The 17,430-nt window shown below is 39.8% G+C and overlaps 1 protein-coding gene across 1 annotated transcript in view; it reads right to left on the reverse strand.

Moving 5' to 3' along the window:
* Positions 1 to 6,083: 6,083 nt before the first annotated feature.
* LOC149227759 (ACT domain-containing protein ACR11-like) overlaps positions 6,084 to 17,430 on the reverse strand; it is a 464,039-nt gene continuing 452,692 nt past the window's right edge. Inside the window, exons 8-10 of the mRNA XM_089377915.1 lie at positions 7,084 to 7,189; positions 6,904 to 6,972; positions 6,084 to 6,676 (exon numbers count right to left, since the gene is read on the reverse strand). Coding sequence (XP_089234041.1) covers positions 6,614 to 6,676; positions 6,904 to 6,972; positions 7,084 to 7,189 — 238 coding nt within the window. The 3' untranslated portion in view covers positions 6,084 to 6,613. The remainder of the gene's footprint in view (positions 6,677 to 6,903; positions 6,973 to 7,083; positions 7,190 to 17,430) is intronic.

Consider the following 17,430-nt stretch of genomic DNA (forward strand, 5'->3'; position numbering starts at 1 on the left):
CTCGCTGCATAGCCTTGCACACCACTAGGTGCTATGGCCTAGAATTGGGTCTGTATGCATCAGGCCACCTCCCTCTATATAACACTAGATGCTACGACCTAACTCTGTGCAGTCTTGTGTACCATTGCCTACTATCATACCACCCTGTAACATATGGTATCTTGCACGTGCCAAAGTGTCTGCCACTCTGATAGTGACCCAACCATGACACGTGTCATGTCCCCTCGTCCATCCTAGTAGACCTGAGCACCCTAACTCCACTCCTGCTAGGGGGGATATCTCTGCTGTGCCGATCCTCCGTGACCCGTGAGTCCTAAACCTCAATGGGAGAACATCGTCTCCATACAATATCCGGTCTGGTGGCCTACCCATGCCACCTCCTCCAACCAGCTCCTGCTAGAGAATGTTAATCATCCTGCGCCCCCATGCGCAACCAACATGCCAAAACAACCAATGGAGTTTGCTCACAAACCACCTGGCCACTAGCATCAACTAGAACTCCCCTAAGGAATGCATGTGCTTAGGCACGGGGTTGACTACCTCATCAATGCCATAGTCATCCCGCATGTCTGATATCGGGTAGGAAGCCCCACCTGGATCCCAATGCCAATCTGAGTCTCCAACACCCTTAATGTCTGAGAGCTCCCACTGAGCTTTACTCTGGACTACCACCATCTCCATGAGTCTAGCCCACTCCACTGGGTACCAACTCAGAATCTCTCGCCATCCAACCTCAAGAGAGGAATCGAATGCGGCGTTGCCGCTCAATACCAATCCAGTTTGTCTAATAGAATCAGGCCACCACTGTGCTTCGTTCTTCAAGGGCTCCTTGTTTTCGACGAATTGAATTACGCCTGCAGACCGCCAGCCATGATGTTGGTGGATTCCATTCATTTAGCATTTACCAAGGCATTAAAGTCGGTACAAGATTGGCACAAACTCTAGCACATAGAACAAGCCCTCCATCCAGCGAGTGTTGCACCCTGCGCAACTCATGTCGCCTCAACTCACCATCCTGGTCAACACATAAAATTTGTCAAGGAGTCTCTGCATCTCTCTTTCCGTGGTGTAAAGGTAGTCTAGAAATGTTGCAAGCACCATCTATATAAGCCCAGAGAGAGTTATTATCTGGAAGTACTGCAACTCTGTTGACGGTCTGTGCATCTATCAACTCTAAGTCAATGGTTGGCCCCAAAGAAGATTGCTTGTCCTCCTCCACCATGGGCTCAACATGAGTCACGAATTTCCCCTCCATGACTAGCTCACGCCCCTCTATGTGCTCTCCATGTTGTTGTAGGTGGTTGTCATCCCGCGACTCTATCGTAGATCTGGATGCCTATGTACCTATTAGCTCCTCATCAAGGGTGATGATGTCTCTCGTCACCTCATCATCCTGTCGTGCGCTGCTATCCCTTGAAAACTCGGTCACGACCCAGATATCTCAACAATGGATGTCACCTTCTCAACGGTGGACATGTTTGTATCTCCTGGCACCTCATCAATGGATGGCCCTATGGGTGTATGCTCTATCCTCTCCACCAAGGTGCCAACTGGGGCTATCAAAGAGGTCTCGAATAATGGTGACTCTTGTGCCACACCGGGTAGATCGATGTGCTCCTCACCATCTTGTGGGCTCTCAGCATCATGCTCAACCTCCTCCTCAGGCTCTTGGTATCTAAATCCAGGTCTCCACCAACAAAAGCATCCCTTGGTCTCACCCTCTAATTGTCCCTGTCCTGCCTGCTCCTTTTCAGGAGATCTAGTGCCTTGATTCTGTCAACTTTCCCCAGATGATGTAGATGGTTGCACCCCCACGACCTACTCACCTCTAGTGTCTCTGTTGTAAGGGTGAGGATGGGTTTGGTCTGTCACCCTCCTCAACTGGGCCAACCTCTCATTGTCCCAATGGATTCCACCCCAGAATTTCTGCATACTTGATTTCCCTTTAGCCATGGGTTTGTCTCCAGTTTCACTCGTCACTGTGCACTCATACCCAAAGCTTCCATGATCTTCGGGCTAATTTCCCACAGCTGGGCCAAGATCATGCTTTGATACCATTGTAATTTTCCAAACTTAAACAAATAGTGTTATACAAAAGCAAATGTGATTCATACACAAAAAAATTAAACGAACAACAAATGCTCAATACATACTAGAAATGAGAACCAACCGAGCCATTTTATTAATGGAGTAGAGCAAGTACAATAGTGCGGAAAATGCACTTGGGCTTGACTCAAGGGCAAGCTTGATAGAACCCAGGTTTCAAACCGTAATCTCAATGCTAGAAAAAACTGCTCCTCTAATGCTTTGCGTTGTCTCCTAGTAATTACAACTGCTGGATAGAAAGGAGCTGCAAAAAACCCCACCTTCGGTGTTCAGAAAGTGATGTAACTTCAGCCACAAATTCCTTGGCCAAAACCCACAAAAATCCAGAAATGGTTTGGCCCGATTTCAACTTCCCAAAATCGACCCCCAAAGGCACTGTGCAATCCCTAACAATTCTACACTATTTGCTGCAAGTAACGTCTGGAAACCCCACCTTCGGTGCTTAGAAAATTCTGAAACTTTATATTTGGGATCTTTGTCAAAAACCCAGCAAAACCCAGAAATGGTTTGGCAGGATTTTGACCTCGCAAATTCGAACTCTTCTATGGCCCTCACCTTCCAAACAACTCTAGAAATACAACCTACAAGGAATGACCACAAAGTCCTCCAAGCTCTGAAATGGAAACAAATACCACTCCAAATATCTCCTCTAACCTCCACGGCAAAGCTCAACCTCAAGGATTGATACTCTACCCGCCAAATGAGCTCTCACACACTGCCTTTGCGTTGGCCCAGGCAGTGAGAAAGTCACACTGCCAAGCCAGAAGCTCAATTAGCTCTCAAACTCTCCTAGATGCTGACAATCCTCCCTAGCCTCCTCTCTGGGAAAGCTCACATCAAATCTCCACTGCTAAGCACCACCAATGAACTCGCCCTCCTCTCCAATGTGTTCCCCAGTTATACGCACAATCTGGAAGGGAATGCTACTAGTGGGAAACACAATGTGATCCTCCTCCTGAAGAAATGAAGAAAGCCTTCCTAGGGTGGCACTCGAAGTCCCCCGAAGAAAGGGTGAGCTCTTCGCTTGACGAATTCGTGCTAAACAACCAGTGACTTGGTTAAGTAGCTCAAACAACCAAAGAGAAATCGATATGCTTCAATAAGATGAATGAAATGAGGAGAGCTACCTTCCTTATATAGATTTCGTGGAGCAGTTTTTCCCTCCAGTTTCCCTCCATGGGTCCCTCATTAAGCCATCGATTTTCCCTCTCATGCAATTCAAACTATTGGCTTAGGAAGTGCTTATTTTCCTTGTGTGAGCAAAACCAAAATAACTTATTTCTAACTCCTAAGTCTCCTAATAAAATCGAATGGGCCCCATCTCCTCCAAAATTGGCCCCAAAATGTAGAAATAAATCTTGTTTCATGATAATTTAGGAAGGGGCATTACAAGTTGTCTCTTTATGATCCTACTATCATTATTGCATTTTTGTTGATATTTTCTATGTATAAATGCTTAATGATGTATGTGACGTAAGTGATCTTGGATAAAGAAATCATTGGAAATTAATAATCAAAATAGAAGATCAGAATTCTCCTTGAAAATCAACAATAAGGACCTCCAATACATGTTCCTAAACTCAACGAACCCCAAAAAATCCATTTTGAAGGCCCTAAACTAAAGGATTTTCATTGTTGGTTTGTCACTATGGTTCTCAAGATTCCATCAACACAACTCCCTACAGGTCTCAAGCTTTGTATTCCCCATTCTCAAGCATCAATGAAAAAATATAACTATATAGATCCATTTTGGATATGTTGTCCATGAATTTTCTGTAGCATGATGTCTTTGTATAATCTGATTGTCACTTGTAGCTGTAGCACACATATTTCAAACCATGTCCTACATTGTGTGCCCGTTTGTTCCACACTTGTTCACAATGAATTAACGTCTCACACTTCTAATTTGAGTCCAAATTCTCACTTCCACTAGCTTCAAAAACCTTCAAAACCATCACTGTTTACTAGTCTCCTTTAAATATTGAAAATAATGTGTCAATTTATGTTTTTAATTTGTACTATCTATTATGCCTATGCTGATATGCTTTCCTACCATCTCCAAGCCCCGGCTTGAAGTCTTCTTTGGAACATTTTCTGCAAATCAATTTCTTGTTCAAGATCCATATTGGTATCCAACCATGGCCCTTTAGTCTCACTTATTCAATCTTCATCTTTTCCCTAATGATGATTCTTATTATAGCTCTAATACCAAGCTAATAATAATGAATACAACAATAGTTGAATTACCACTGAAATGAGATAACTACTCGAATGACATTACGCTAGTTCATAAAAATTCTCTATTTAAGTACATAGAGGAAGTTACTTCAAATACCACCTAATTAGATAATAATTAAATATCTATGGTAATCTCAATTCATAACACATTGATTGGTGCTTTCTAACTTAATCAAGGTTCTAGTTATGACTATTACAAACATATGATGGAATAAATGCCATATTGTCAATGAATAAAAGAAACGCGCAAGTACACCATTGATATAATTAGGATATACAGATGCAAACCAAGATAAGGAACAAAATATTGCACCCAACGATAACTAGGTCCTCTAAGATCAACATCTATGAATATGCATGATCATATACACATTTGTAATGTACTAGTTATGACTGGTATATAGTTTATCATACCACTACTAATAGCAATCGTTGACAGTCTCTAATGGAAAGAGTAATTAAATAACCAATCAAATGTACATGTAACGATACCCTTGGTAAAGTTAGGATATATTGATGCATAAGCAAGAATAAGGAGCGTATTAATGCACTCAACAATAACTAGGCCTTTGTTGAAAAATGCAGCAAACAATTCTCAATTTGATTTTGCCTCGACTAAATTGAGAAAATTTGAATTTCCACATCAACAGACAACTTGGATGATGTTAATTTGTGTGACATGGCTTGTGTCACCTAGTTTATTTAGTAAATTCGAGTTGGAGTTAGAGTTCAGTTAAGCATGTGTGATTGCTAATTTGTAGCAATCAAGGTCAGTTATCTAAGGTTGTTTTTAGTTAAACTAGTTCCAACTGTTGGAGGAACTAGTGGAGGGTCAAGTTGTGCAGTGGGACTTCAGTCAAACTCAGTGATCATCCAGTTAACTAATCAATCAGCCCAAAATAGCTAGTGCATGCAGAGAATTCGAGTTCCCCAGGCTTGGTGGAGATTCCAAGGTAGTGTAACATTAGTTGTAGACTAGTTTTGAGTGTACAGGTGTTGCATGCAGTCAGATGATCAGCCTAAGGAATTGCACAATTCAATTTGAGGAATTTCCTAAATAATAGGGGCCTAATTCCTCAAGGAACAACGCAAGGAAATAGGAGCTCAAGCAAAGGCAAAATTTGACTAAGTTTGGGTTAGAGGCCTTCAGTGAGCAGAGAGATAGGTTATGCACTTGCAGGGTGTGCTCAGTTGAGCAAAGCAATTGTAATACATTTCTATTCATTTGACTAATGCATGCAGACATTGGAGTTTTAGCAGAGTGCTTTCCTCAGATAAAAATACTTGTTTCATGTGTGTTATTTCTTCTTGCATGTTTGAGATTTTTGTTCTAAATTGTGAATTAATGTCTTTAGAGAAGGAGAGTAGGTTTGTGTCTTGTGATTTTGATTAGAACTTCATGAGCAGTTGCAAATCTACGGCCTAATTTCTACAGTCTTCTAACATAAACAGATATTGATATACATGATCATATATGCATTTGTATGAAGTCGATTAGCCCCCATTATGACATAAATATCAAATTATATTAAGCAAATATGTAAATGTGTGATGATGCCTAGAATATCAAATCCAAAAATAACACTTGAAGAGTATATGACTATGCACTTTCACGTCCTAACAATTCAGTATCTATCACAGACCAACTACTTCTATGTTCACATTCAAATATTTTCAGACCTCGACACATCCTTGAAAATACCTACAACTCCACGAGGTTTTGGTGGTTGACATAAGTCTACTGAGACAAATTGCTTCTAATTGATCTTTCAATGTTGTTCAATTATGCTTTGGGTTATTATCCTACTTAGACAGCGAAAAAACTACTTGCCTTCCTCACCGTAAAGAATAATCAATACAAAAATGTATGTTCACTGTCTTCAGCTACTAGTCGAAGAGACAACACCAACATACTGTATGTATCCCACATCAGTCACTATCAAATGACATAATTTTGTTGTTCCCATACGAGAATATCAAATTTGTTTATCACTGGAAATGGTAGCTGTCCAGAAATTTGTTAATCAAACAGTAAGGATTGGAGTAACAACTTTTCAATGTACTTTTCTAATAATTGCATCCCAGCGATGACACCCTGATGTTGTATTTTATTGCAAATAACAAGTACATCGGGTAGAAGGCTCAAGGTCTTTATATGTGGGAAGCTTGCAAAATGGAAAATGGCTTTCATATTAGAGATGAACAAATTGCATTCTGAAGAGTCATTTGCAACCTTCGCAATTTCCAGTCAACATATTGAGCGACATCATTAGAAACTGGACTCTTCAGTTGAAGGCCTCCTTAGAAAGTACCGTAAACTGTTAGTTAGTACCTGAACAATATTGAACAACTTAGTCTGAATAAATGCTCTCTACTTATCCACATCTTCAATTTTGATGAGACCATTAGAAGTCTCAGACAAGTCAAGATACATTCATCAGATCAAACAAGAAAGAAACTTCTCTGAACACCAAACTATTTGAAATCAGCAATTAAAACATAAGCAATCATGCAGATAATGCAAGTAAATGTTGACAGACGTCTACGGGAGCGTTATACCTCTTTCAAAGAATCACTGAGAGAAGAGCCATGATAGCTAACATGAAACTTTGCTCTGGCCAGTAATCCCTGCATTTACACAGGAAAAAAATGTTTCCATACACTGACACAAGTTTCCCATTCAAGAAAACTTGGAGCAGCACTTTGGCATGGTACAAAGAAAGGGCATGAGAATGTTACCTCTGTGTCAAATTCGCCAGATTCCACAGACACGTTTATGTCTGCTATTGCCTTGACCACTTCCATCAACAAACCAGGCCGATCTGCCGTTTCTATGCAAAGCAAACTATAAAATGAACATGTCAGTACTTGCTTGGTGTATCCCTATCATTGAAAGTAGAAAAATTATAACAAGCCTTCCTATATAATCTATTTAGCCAGGGGTTGGGAGTTTATTGTGATGTTTCACAGGAAAAGGACTGAATACATCAACCAGATGAAGAAGCAATATGTCCCCTAGGCTATCTTTAAGCTCGCGAACATTAAAATAATTTTCTTTCTTTCTATAGGCCAATCATCCAGCTAATAGTGTTCATTGATCTTGACTATTAGCTTACATTTCATCCACAGAAATCAAAAAAGCAAAAGAAGTAACAAACATCACTGCAAATACAAGCAACCAAATAATATTTTTCTCTCAAGTAAATTATGCTCCAGAAAAGCAAGAGCATTTTAGTAGTTTCTTTTCCTAGTCTTGCACATATTCTTTTACACTTTTGCTACCTCCGTTCAATAACAACTATCCTAAAAAAAAGCATTCTTTTAATTCTGAATATTTGAATTGATTTTCTCAGTGAGAACCAGCAAATGTGGAGTAATCATCACCAAATATTATTGCATTCTATATGTTGATTTATCTTTTCTTTATTTTTTATTTCACATATCTTGTAACTTCTCCTGCATTTCATTTTTCCATGTGAAATCTGCATCCTTCTATCTCATCCTACATAAGAGTCTTTAAATTAATTTTTTTTCAGCGAACAAATTTTTTTCCAAGTAGGAGAATTTTAACTAACGAAAATCCCATTACTTGTATTTTTGTTACTTCTATTTCATATATTGGCATATTTTCTTTTCATGCTCTCATAGCCCGGTTCTTAACATGCCAAGAATAATTTTCAATATTTCTTTAGTTGATTAAATTGTTTAAATAATTTGTTTGAATATGGTAGCGAATCATATGCAATGTTTCTTTTTGAATAGGCACTTCCAAGTTCCATACAATATGTGCAAGCAGAACGTTACAACATGGGATATTACAATCAAGCAGATATTTCTCACAACTCAGTGAAACTACCCCGTGGTTAATATATCGTGACAGGGGTATCTATCATGCCAAATTTTCCCAGGACTTGCATCTAGATTCAACCGGCATGAAATTATACACCTCAAAATACAAAAAAACATAGAATTTTTTCAAAATCTAGAAAATTTAAAAATATAGATGAATAATAAATCGTTGAAGCTTTCAAGAAAACATTTGATATCACTGATCTTGGTGTGCTTCATTATGTTCTTAGGAAACAAGTATGTCAACTTGATGATAGCATTTTTCTATCTCAGCCTAAATATGCTCTAGATGTACTTCAGAAATTTAAAATGTCTGTTTCAGTGTGTTGTGAAGTTAGCAATAAACTATTCTTCGATGGAAATTGGTCCGACTTTCTATAGACAACTTGTTGGAAGCATACTTTACTCATTCTGAACCACATTTTTTTTTCAGTAGAAAAAAATGCTACTCTTTAGTATTAAAGGTAGTACATACAGCCTATTACAATTTCAACCTTTCCATCAAAGAATTACAAAAATATCAGAATGTTTCACATACTTATAGCATTGCCTCTAAAAATGTCTTAATATCAGCATACGCCCTTTGCTACACAAAATAGAATGTTCAAAATTGTGCTATTCCCAAAAAAAAAAGCCTTGATATCCTATTTCTATTGCCCAGAAATCATTACAATTCCTATCCCTTTCCAATGCACAGCAAAACAAACAAAAAGTTCTTGTCTGCCATTATGAATAGTTGATAGTCCCTGCATTATCCATGGCTCCCTGAACAAAGGAAGCAAAATAAAATTTCCCTGTTTCCCTTGCTATACCTCTCTTTGAAAGAAAATCAGTAGTCCAATTCTGTTCTCTATAGATATGGTCAAATTTTACCTGCTGAAAGGTCCTTTCCAAAGTCTTGATACGATTCATCCAATTGATTAAAATTGGCGGATTGAAATCATTTTGACCCTTCACCCAATCTATTATGCTCTTGGCATCTCCATAGATCTGACTCTGATTAATCCATAACCATTTTGCCACGTGATGAGCCTCGGTATTGCGACACAAATGTTGAAACTCCCAAGCCTACCAACTTTAATTATCAATGCGGGGTTCATACAAACTTAAGAGGTATCAGCACTATATGTGCAACATACAATGTGTCATACCTTTGTTGTCATGAGAGAAAAGAAACGCTGCCTATTTGCAAGAATGAAACACTGAATTTCAAAATGCTTGTAAAGTAACATGAAATCCTCTATCTACTTATTAACACACTTTGCTTGCAAAAGAACCCTATTTTAACCCTATTTGTCACATGTGATGTTTTAACAAATCTAAGCATGAAATCTGATCTAGAGAGTACTAACTGCTATGTGCATGTGTAAATATAAAAGAACTCATTTTTTAATCTTTTTGCTTTATGAATGCAAATGTTAATCTTTCCTTGTTCTTTGGTAGGGGAGAAAGGTATGGAGGAAGAGGGTTAAAATGGTCTTGATGGCATGGAGGTCAAGTAGAGGCCTAATCCCAGCTTCAATGATGATTTTTCTCAATTCGGGCTCAAAACAGGCCGCTACAGGTTTTCCTACAGGATCCTCTGTTTTACTACAGGATGTTACAGATTTACTACATGAAATTATAATTCATCGAATGACCAAGCAAATAAAATCCAAATTTGTTGGGACAAATTTTGTTATTGACTAGGATGTCTTAGTTCCCCATTCCAAATGGAATCACTCAAAAAGACCTTTGTTAACCCATGCTAAAAAATATCAGAAAATTACTAGTCGAAAATCTAGAAATTCGAGAACTAGTGAGTTAGTAAATCTATAAAATGCCTGACCTAATCAAGTGCAAATGCAATGGGGTGATTTTTGTTATGAATTAGAATGTTTTTGTGATCTAATGCAAGTGGAACCAACTCGATTGAAGGTCGTTAGCATGCTCTAAAAAATAGCAGAAATTCACTATTTTTCGAAACAAAGGAGTTCCAGAAATCTAGATTTGGGAATAAGAAAGCTAATCCAAGTAGTTCAATGATTACTATGACCTTCCAAAGCTTTTCAAAAAATGAAATGATGCTTGTGATCATGCAAAAGAACTTACATTAACCATTTAACCCAATCCTACAACAAGAAATCATTAATACTAGATGCAGAAGTAGAAAGAAACAAAAACAAGAGATGCACGTGAATAAAAAGTGAAAAGAAGGAAAAAAATGATACAAAAGGTCTCTGAGGCTCTTGGGATGGCCAAGCCCAAGGAAACTCAGAGACCTATGGAGGAGAACAAGATTTAGAAGTTGAACATGACACCAATCTTCATTATTTTGATCAATACAATTACATCCCTGCAAGAAAATACAATGGAGCTGCAAAAATACTACTTTTCTCCACAAGAAGACTAATGAAAATCCATCCCTAGAGGCAAATTCGACTTTGTACTTATACAAAATGATTATGAATCATTCTCCATGAAAGGAGGAAGCTTTCCCCGCCAAAATCCCTTGATTAGTGGATCTCGTCCCCAATACTAGGAATCTGCATTAAATGGCAGGGAACACATTCCTAGATTTTCTCAATCATTGGAGTTCCACAATCTGTGCCATAATTCCATAATATCTTGTTGATTTATTATTTATTATTGATCCTCCTGTAGTAGGGAGCAAGTCCCCAAATTATCTCCTCCTCCAAATCTTCATAATCTGTCCAATATTCTCATAATATTCACAAAAATAAATAATGTTAGGCACAAATATGCAATTATTCATAAACCTTCCTAATGAATATATTAAAGTTAAAAATACATTATTTAATGCAAGCTAAGTCACCGGATTCGTCCTAAACCCTCTGCGAATCCTGAATCCGGCGAATCCGACACAATTCGGTCCGGATTCGTGTCCAAATCACGGGACACGTCGTGTCCGTTTAGGACACGTCGTGTTTGAGGGCGTGTCTCGATTTTCAGGGGCGTGTCACGATTTTAGGACACGTGTCCGATTTCCAAGACACGCTAAGCTCAGCGCGGGAATAAAAAAAGGTCTGTTTGTTCATAAAAATTGTCATTTGGGAAATGATTTGTGCTGTTGGCGACTTGGCAAGTGATTTGCGCTGTTGGAGAAAGGAGTAAAGGCTTAAAGCATTTAGCAAGCTGCAAGGAGAATCGACCAGGTAAGTTGAAAGTTCTATCTCAGTGTTTGTTTATGGTATTGGTTCATTGGTTTACGTTTAGCAGATGGACCCTAGGTCCCTATCACACTATGTAAAGAGGCAAAAAGGGGAGCGCTGCGTGGTCCTTCTCTCAGACGATGTTTAAACTTTAACCAACCTTGACGTTGCTAGAGCCTTGATGTGGAAAAGCCCCGTGAAGGTTCTCTGTTCCCCTCCCATCTTTGCTGTTCTGTAATCGCACATAGGAGGTGACTGAACTGCATGCAAATTCATCATAGACTATAGTTTTAATGAAGAAATACAGTGTCATCGTATAATGTATATATTCCTAAGTTTTGGCCACTAAACGACAACCAAAGGGAGCTTTAAAAAGGGGGCTAATATTCCGAGCAGTAGCACATTAATTCACACTGCACAGATAACATTTCCCTTGGCTAAGATATTTATGTTGCTGCTCGACGGCTCGTCCTTAAGATTATGAAAGAATATTCAACTGAAGCTGAAACCGTGACCAGCCCATACCTTGATCTCACCTGTAAAATACAGCTACCATCTCACCTGTAAAATACAGCTACCAGTACCATCTCCCAATGCCCAGCTCAGGAAAGAGTTATCACTTCACAAGTAACATTGAAACATGTCAATATACATCCTATGAAACATGTTAGAACTTAGAATATCTCATTCATTTGAGCTTGGAACCAGATGTGCAGTACTTTTTGTTTTGATGCAAGGTAAGCCGACTATTGTTAGCTTAGAAATGCGTTTCTAGGAAATAGTCATCAACTCACATTTTGACATTGAAACATGTGAAAATTAAATCTCCCTATATGACCATATGTGAACTTCATTTATGTGGTCTAATGAAAATCTGGATATAAAATAGCATTAGATCCCACAGTGCCTAGCTCAGCATACAGCATTAAATGCTCTGTATCCAGATGCTTATTAGTCCCCCTTCTGACACATCCAAAAGATAAGAAATAAGGGCAAACACTACATTTGCACATGCCAGTAAATTCGAAAGTACAGAAAATCATTTTGATTCACATATGGCAGTTTATATGAGGCATAAAAACAGCAAGCAACATCTTTTTGTTTTTAAATCGACATATAGTGAAAACTTTGCTATGATTTTGCCTTCAATAAATGAATGCTATCATTGTTTGTCGAATGAATGTAATTCTAGATGAACCACCTCAAGTGAAGGGCAACACTTTTAATTTCCCTCTTCTTTCTTCAAAATGACCCCTTGAATAAAACTCGAAAGTTGAAGCAGGTTTGATTGATCAGTCTTTCCTGAGAAAATCAAAACATTGTTTGTAGTTTTGGCTCAAGTTGAGATATCAAGTATAACCATCCAATGATAAATTATAAAATTATAATGATAATTTACAGTGCTGTTCAGTGTTGGATTGATGGAACATTGGAAACCTTGCATTGTAAACATTTTGATCACAGCGCTGAGAGAATCGATGTTTCAAATGAATCAAATCTTGAATGCTGTGAGCCTGTGGCTGTGACAATTAAAAATTTAAAATTGATTAATGCACAGTCAGTGACCAGATTAACATTCTGTTAGGTGGTGTAATGTCCTGACTCCTGAGGGGATTTTTTTTCCCTTAAGGTTTAAGAAAATAAGAGAATATTGCACCAAAATTCCAACACTTTTTCAACTATCTTTAATGACCATAAAGATACAGTAATAGGCAGATAAATAACATCAACAGTCCCTTAATTTATATTTCTCACAGTTTTACAGCAGTTTGTATATGATTTTCATTTTTTATTTACAAATTTGTGCATGCTTTGTAATTGTAAGTTTGTTCATTTTTTTTACAGGTCTGAGGTAACAATGTTCATGGCTAAATCAAAGGCAGCAGCAGTTAGGGGGCAAAGGAAGGGCAAGAATGTCATGGGTAGAGATGCCCTTCCTCCCCCAATATCATCAGAGTCTGCTGCAAGTAATGTTCAGGGAAGAGAACTTAAAGACAATGATAAATATCCATTGTGGAAATATGTCACAAGAGAGGATGGGCCAGACAGCAAGGGAAAGGGAGGAGGGAATGTGCAATGGAAATGCAATTTTTGTAACATTTCTTTCAAAAGCACATATTACCGTGTGAAAGCACATTTGTTGGCTTTATGTTATGCTCTTAACCTGCAAAATGATACCCAAATACAGAATATGCGAAGAAAAGATACCCAGAACACAGAATAGCAATGATTTTATTATTCAGAGAGTAATGTTCACTTGCCTCTTCGAGGGGGCAACCTCCAATAGAGCAATGCTCGACTACAAAATAAGACACGATGCTCCTCGCAAGGAGTCTCTATCCTTTATATATGACTCATACATGCAATACCACGGGCCAATACCGTGGGTTTTATTAATACCATCTATCTAATACGACGGCCCATTTGCAACTAACTGTGGTTTCGTCATTAATTGCGGATTAACCACTTACAATTATTAATATGGGCTTTATTGACTCTTGACTATGACGTGATCCCATTACATAAATAAGCGGGTTAGGGTGGGACCCTAACATGCCCTCCCCCTTAAGACGAGCCTTGTCCTCAAGGCTGAAGCTGCGGAAACTGTTGAAGAATAGTGGCTAGTTCCCAAGTTGCATCTTCCGGAGAGGTGTCTTTCCATTTGACGAGGACTTCCTTAATCATGCGCCCGCGCAGTTGCTTGTCTCGTGTGTCTAGGACCTATTCGGGTTGAAGCCAGATGGACCCTTCTTCGTCCAATTCAGGTAGACTGGTCTGAATTCTACAATTGTTCCCAATCACTTTCTTGAGGCATGAGACATGGAAAACTGGATGGATTTTTGCAGTAGGTGGCAAGGCCAACTTGTAGGCCACTTCTCCAATGCGCTGAAGTACTTGATATGGTCCGTAGAATTTGGGAGAGAGTTTCTGACACCCCTTGTCCTTGAGCGATGTTTGCTTATATGGTTGTAGCCGTAAAAAGACCTGATCCCCTTCTTGAAATTGGCGCTCTGAGCGATGTTGGTCTACCTATTGCTTCATGCGGTTCTGAGCTTGATGAAGATTCTCTCGAAGATGGGCGAGCATGGTTGCGCGGTGTTGTAGGAGTTGATCCACTGCTTGTACTTTTGAGCATCCCTTGAGATACGAAGTAGGTGAAGGTGGGAGTTGACCATATACTGCTTCATAGGGAGTTATTTTGGTGGTGGCATGATAGTTGGTGTTATACCACCATTCTGCCAGAGGTAACCACTGTACCCAAAGGTGTTGCTTTTCTGAAGTGAAACACCTAAGGTAGGTTTCTAGACATTTTTAAATAATGAATCCATACAGGTGAGGATAGTTTTAGATAGAGGAGGAATGACCTATTGTAGAGTTTTATGAACCCAACGTTTCAGACTACCAAGTGAGTCCATCATCAGGGGAGAATGCGTCAATAGATATTCTAGACATTTGTTGACGGTTTCGGTTTGACCATCTATTTGCGGATGATAGGAAGTACTGAGTTTGAGTTGAGTGCCTTGTATTCTGAAGAGTTCTTGCCAAAAATTACTGGTGAAGATTGGGTCGCGGTCGGACACAATAGAAGTGGGCATGCCACGCAATTTGAAGATCTGATCCATGAAAGATTGAGCAACCAAAGTTGGTGTAAACGGGTGGGGTAGGGCGCAGAAATGAGCATACTTCGACAGTCGGTCCACAACCACCATGATGACTGACTTGTTCCCTGACTTTGGAAGACCTGTAATGAAATCCATAGAAATCTCCGTCCAAATTGATGCTGGAATGGGCAATGGTTGTAATGTGCCTGGTGTGTTGACAATTTCCCCTTTGTGGCGTTGACAGACATCACATTCTGCTACAAAAGTAAATATGTCCTTTTTCATGCCTGTCCAAAAAAATGATCTTCTGGTGCAAGCATACGTCTTTTGAAAGCCCGAATGTCCTGCAATGGGAGATGAGTGCAATTCTGCCAAAATGCGACTTTTGAGGGTGGATGTTGGTGATATTACGACTCTGTCCTTGTAGCGAAGAATATCATCCTGCCACGAGTAGCCCTTGGTGGAATTTGGATCTACCTGCAATTGAGAAATGAGTTGGGAGAGCCCGGGGTGTGAAAACCATTCCCTACGAGCCTCTTCAATCCATTCTGGAATGGGGAGGGAAATTGCTAGCAGAGTACTTTCCTCCTCAAATTGGCGAGATAATGCATCTGCTACACTATTGTCTTTCCCTTTCTTGTAAATGATCTCATAATCATATCCTAGCATTTTGGCTAGCCATTAATTTTGTTGTGGGGAGGATAGGCGTTGCTCCAAAAAATATTTAAGACTGTGATAATCTGTGCGGATTTGGAAACGTCGCCCCAATAAGTAAGGTCGCCAGGTCTCGACTGCATGTAAGATGGCCATCATTTCCTTCTCGTAGGTAGATTGGCCCAGATTCCTCCCACTGAGTTGTTGGCTTGTGAAGGCCAACGGTCGCCCTTCCTGCATTAAGACTGCCCCAATACCTGTACCCGAAGCATCACATTCAATGACAAAAGATTCGGTGAAGTCAGGGAGTGCTAAGACTGGAGTGGAACACATGGAATTTTTTAGAGCTGTAAAGGCTTGTTGTGCTTCCTCATTCCAGAAGAATGAATTTTTCTTTAGGAGTTGGGTGAGGGGCTTCGCTATGCGACCATAGTTGCGGACAAATTTACGATAATAGCCTGTGAGACCCAAAAATCCTCTCAAGCTCTTCAAGGTCTTAGGTTGAGGCCATTCCTGCATTGCCTGGATCTTTTTGGGGTCCACCTTGACACCTTCACGCCCCACAATGTGGCCCAAATACTCTACTTCTGCCATGCCAAACGAACACTTGGACATCTTGACAAATAATTTATGCTTGCAGAGCAGTTGCAAGAGTAGAGCTACATGTTGAAGATGTGCGGCCCAAGTGCAACTATAGATGAGGATGTCATCGAAGAAGACAAGGACAAATTTCCTGAGATATGGTTTGAGAATGTGGTTCATAAGGCTCTGAAAAGTAGAGGGGGCATTACAAAGACCAAATGGCATGACCAGGAATTCATAATGGCCTTCATGAGTTCTGAAAGCAGTCTTGGGGATGTCGACTTCCTTCATGCGAATTTGGTGGTAGCCTGAGCGAAGATCCAACTTAGTGAAGAATTGAGCCCCATTGAGTTCATCCAGCAAATCATCAACCACCGGGATGGGAAATTTATCTTTGACTGTCAACTTATTGAGGGCCCTGAAGTCGGGACACATCCGCCACTCCCCATCTTTCTTGAGCACCATGACCACTGGGGATGAATAAGGACTAATGCTGGGACGAATGACACCTGCTTCCAAAAGTTCCTTGATTTTTTCTATTTCATTCTTTTGGGTGAACGGATATCTGTATGGGCGCACATTTGGGGGTTGGGCCCCTGGAACCAAGGTGATGCTATGATCATGTTCCCCTCGCGAGGGTGGAAGCTCATGATGCTTGTCAAAGACCGGCAGATGGTTATTTAAAATCTGTTGCATCTCAGGATGAATTGGCAGAGGCTTTGTTTCGACTGCCTGGATGGCATTAAATTGAGCTACAACTCCATGATTGCCCTTTTTTAACAATTTTTCCATTCTATGCGAGCTGATGATAGAGGGGGCTCCCGCCTGGAGTCCACGAAGGGTATGTGTGTAGTTGTTCTGCTTAAAACTCATATATAATTCCTGGAAATCCATTGTGATTGGCCCAAGGGTGCGGAGCCATTCAGCGCCGAGGACAATGTCACAACCCCCATGTGTATGGCAAACATGTGGGTTTTCAACTAATAATCCCCCATTTGAAGTTTGACATTTTCACAGCGGCCTTCACATTTCAGTGTGCCTCCATCCGCAATTTGAACTTGGAAGTTAGAAACTGCGCGTACAAAACAATGCATTGCTTCTGCGACTTTTTGATGGATGAAATTATGTGTACTTCCACTATCAATCAAAACTACTACTGGGCGATGTTTAATAAAACCTCTGATTTTGAGAGTTTGAGGGGAAGAAATCCCTGCCAACGCATGCAGCGAAATAACTGGTTCGTCAGG

The sequence above is a fragment of the Pinus tabuliformis genome, chromosome J (assembly GCF_031772625.1).
Source record: "Pinus tabuliformis cultivar Carrire ecotype Pingquan chromosome J, CPIR1, whole genome shotgun sequence".
Classification (NCBI taxonomy): Eukaryota; Viridiplantae; Streptophyta; class Pinopsida; order Pinales; family Pinaceae; genus Pinus; species Pinus tabuliformis.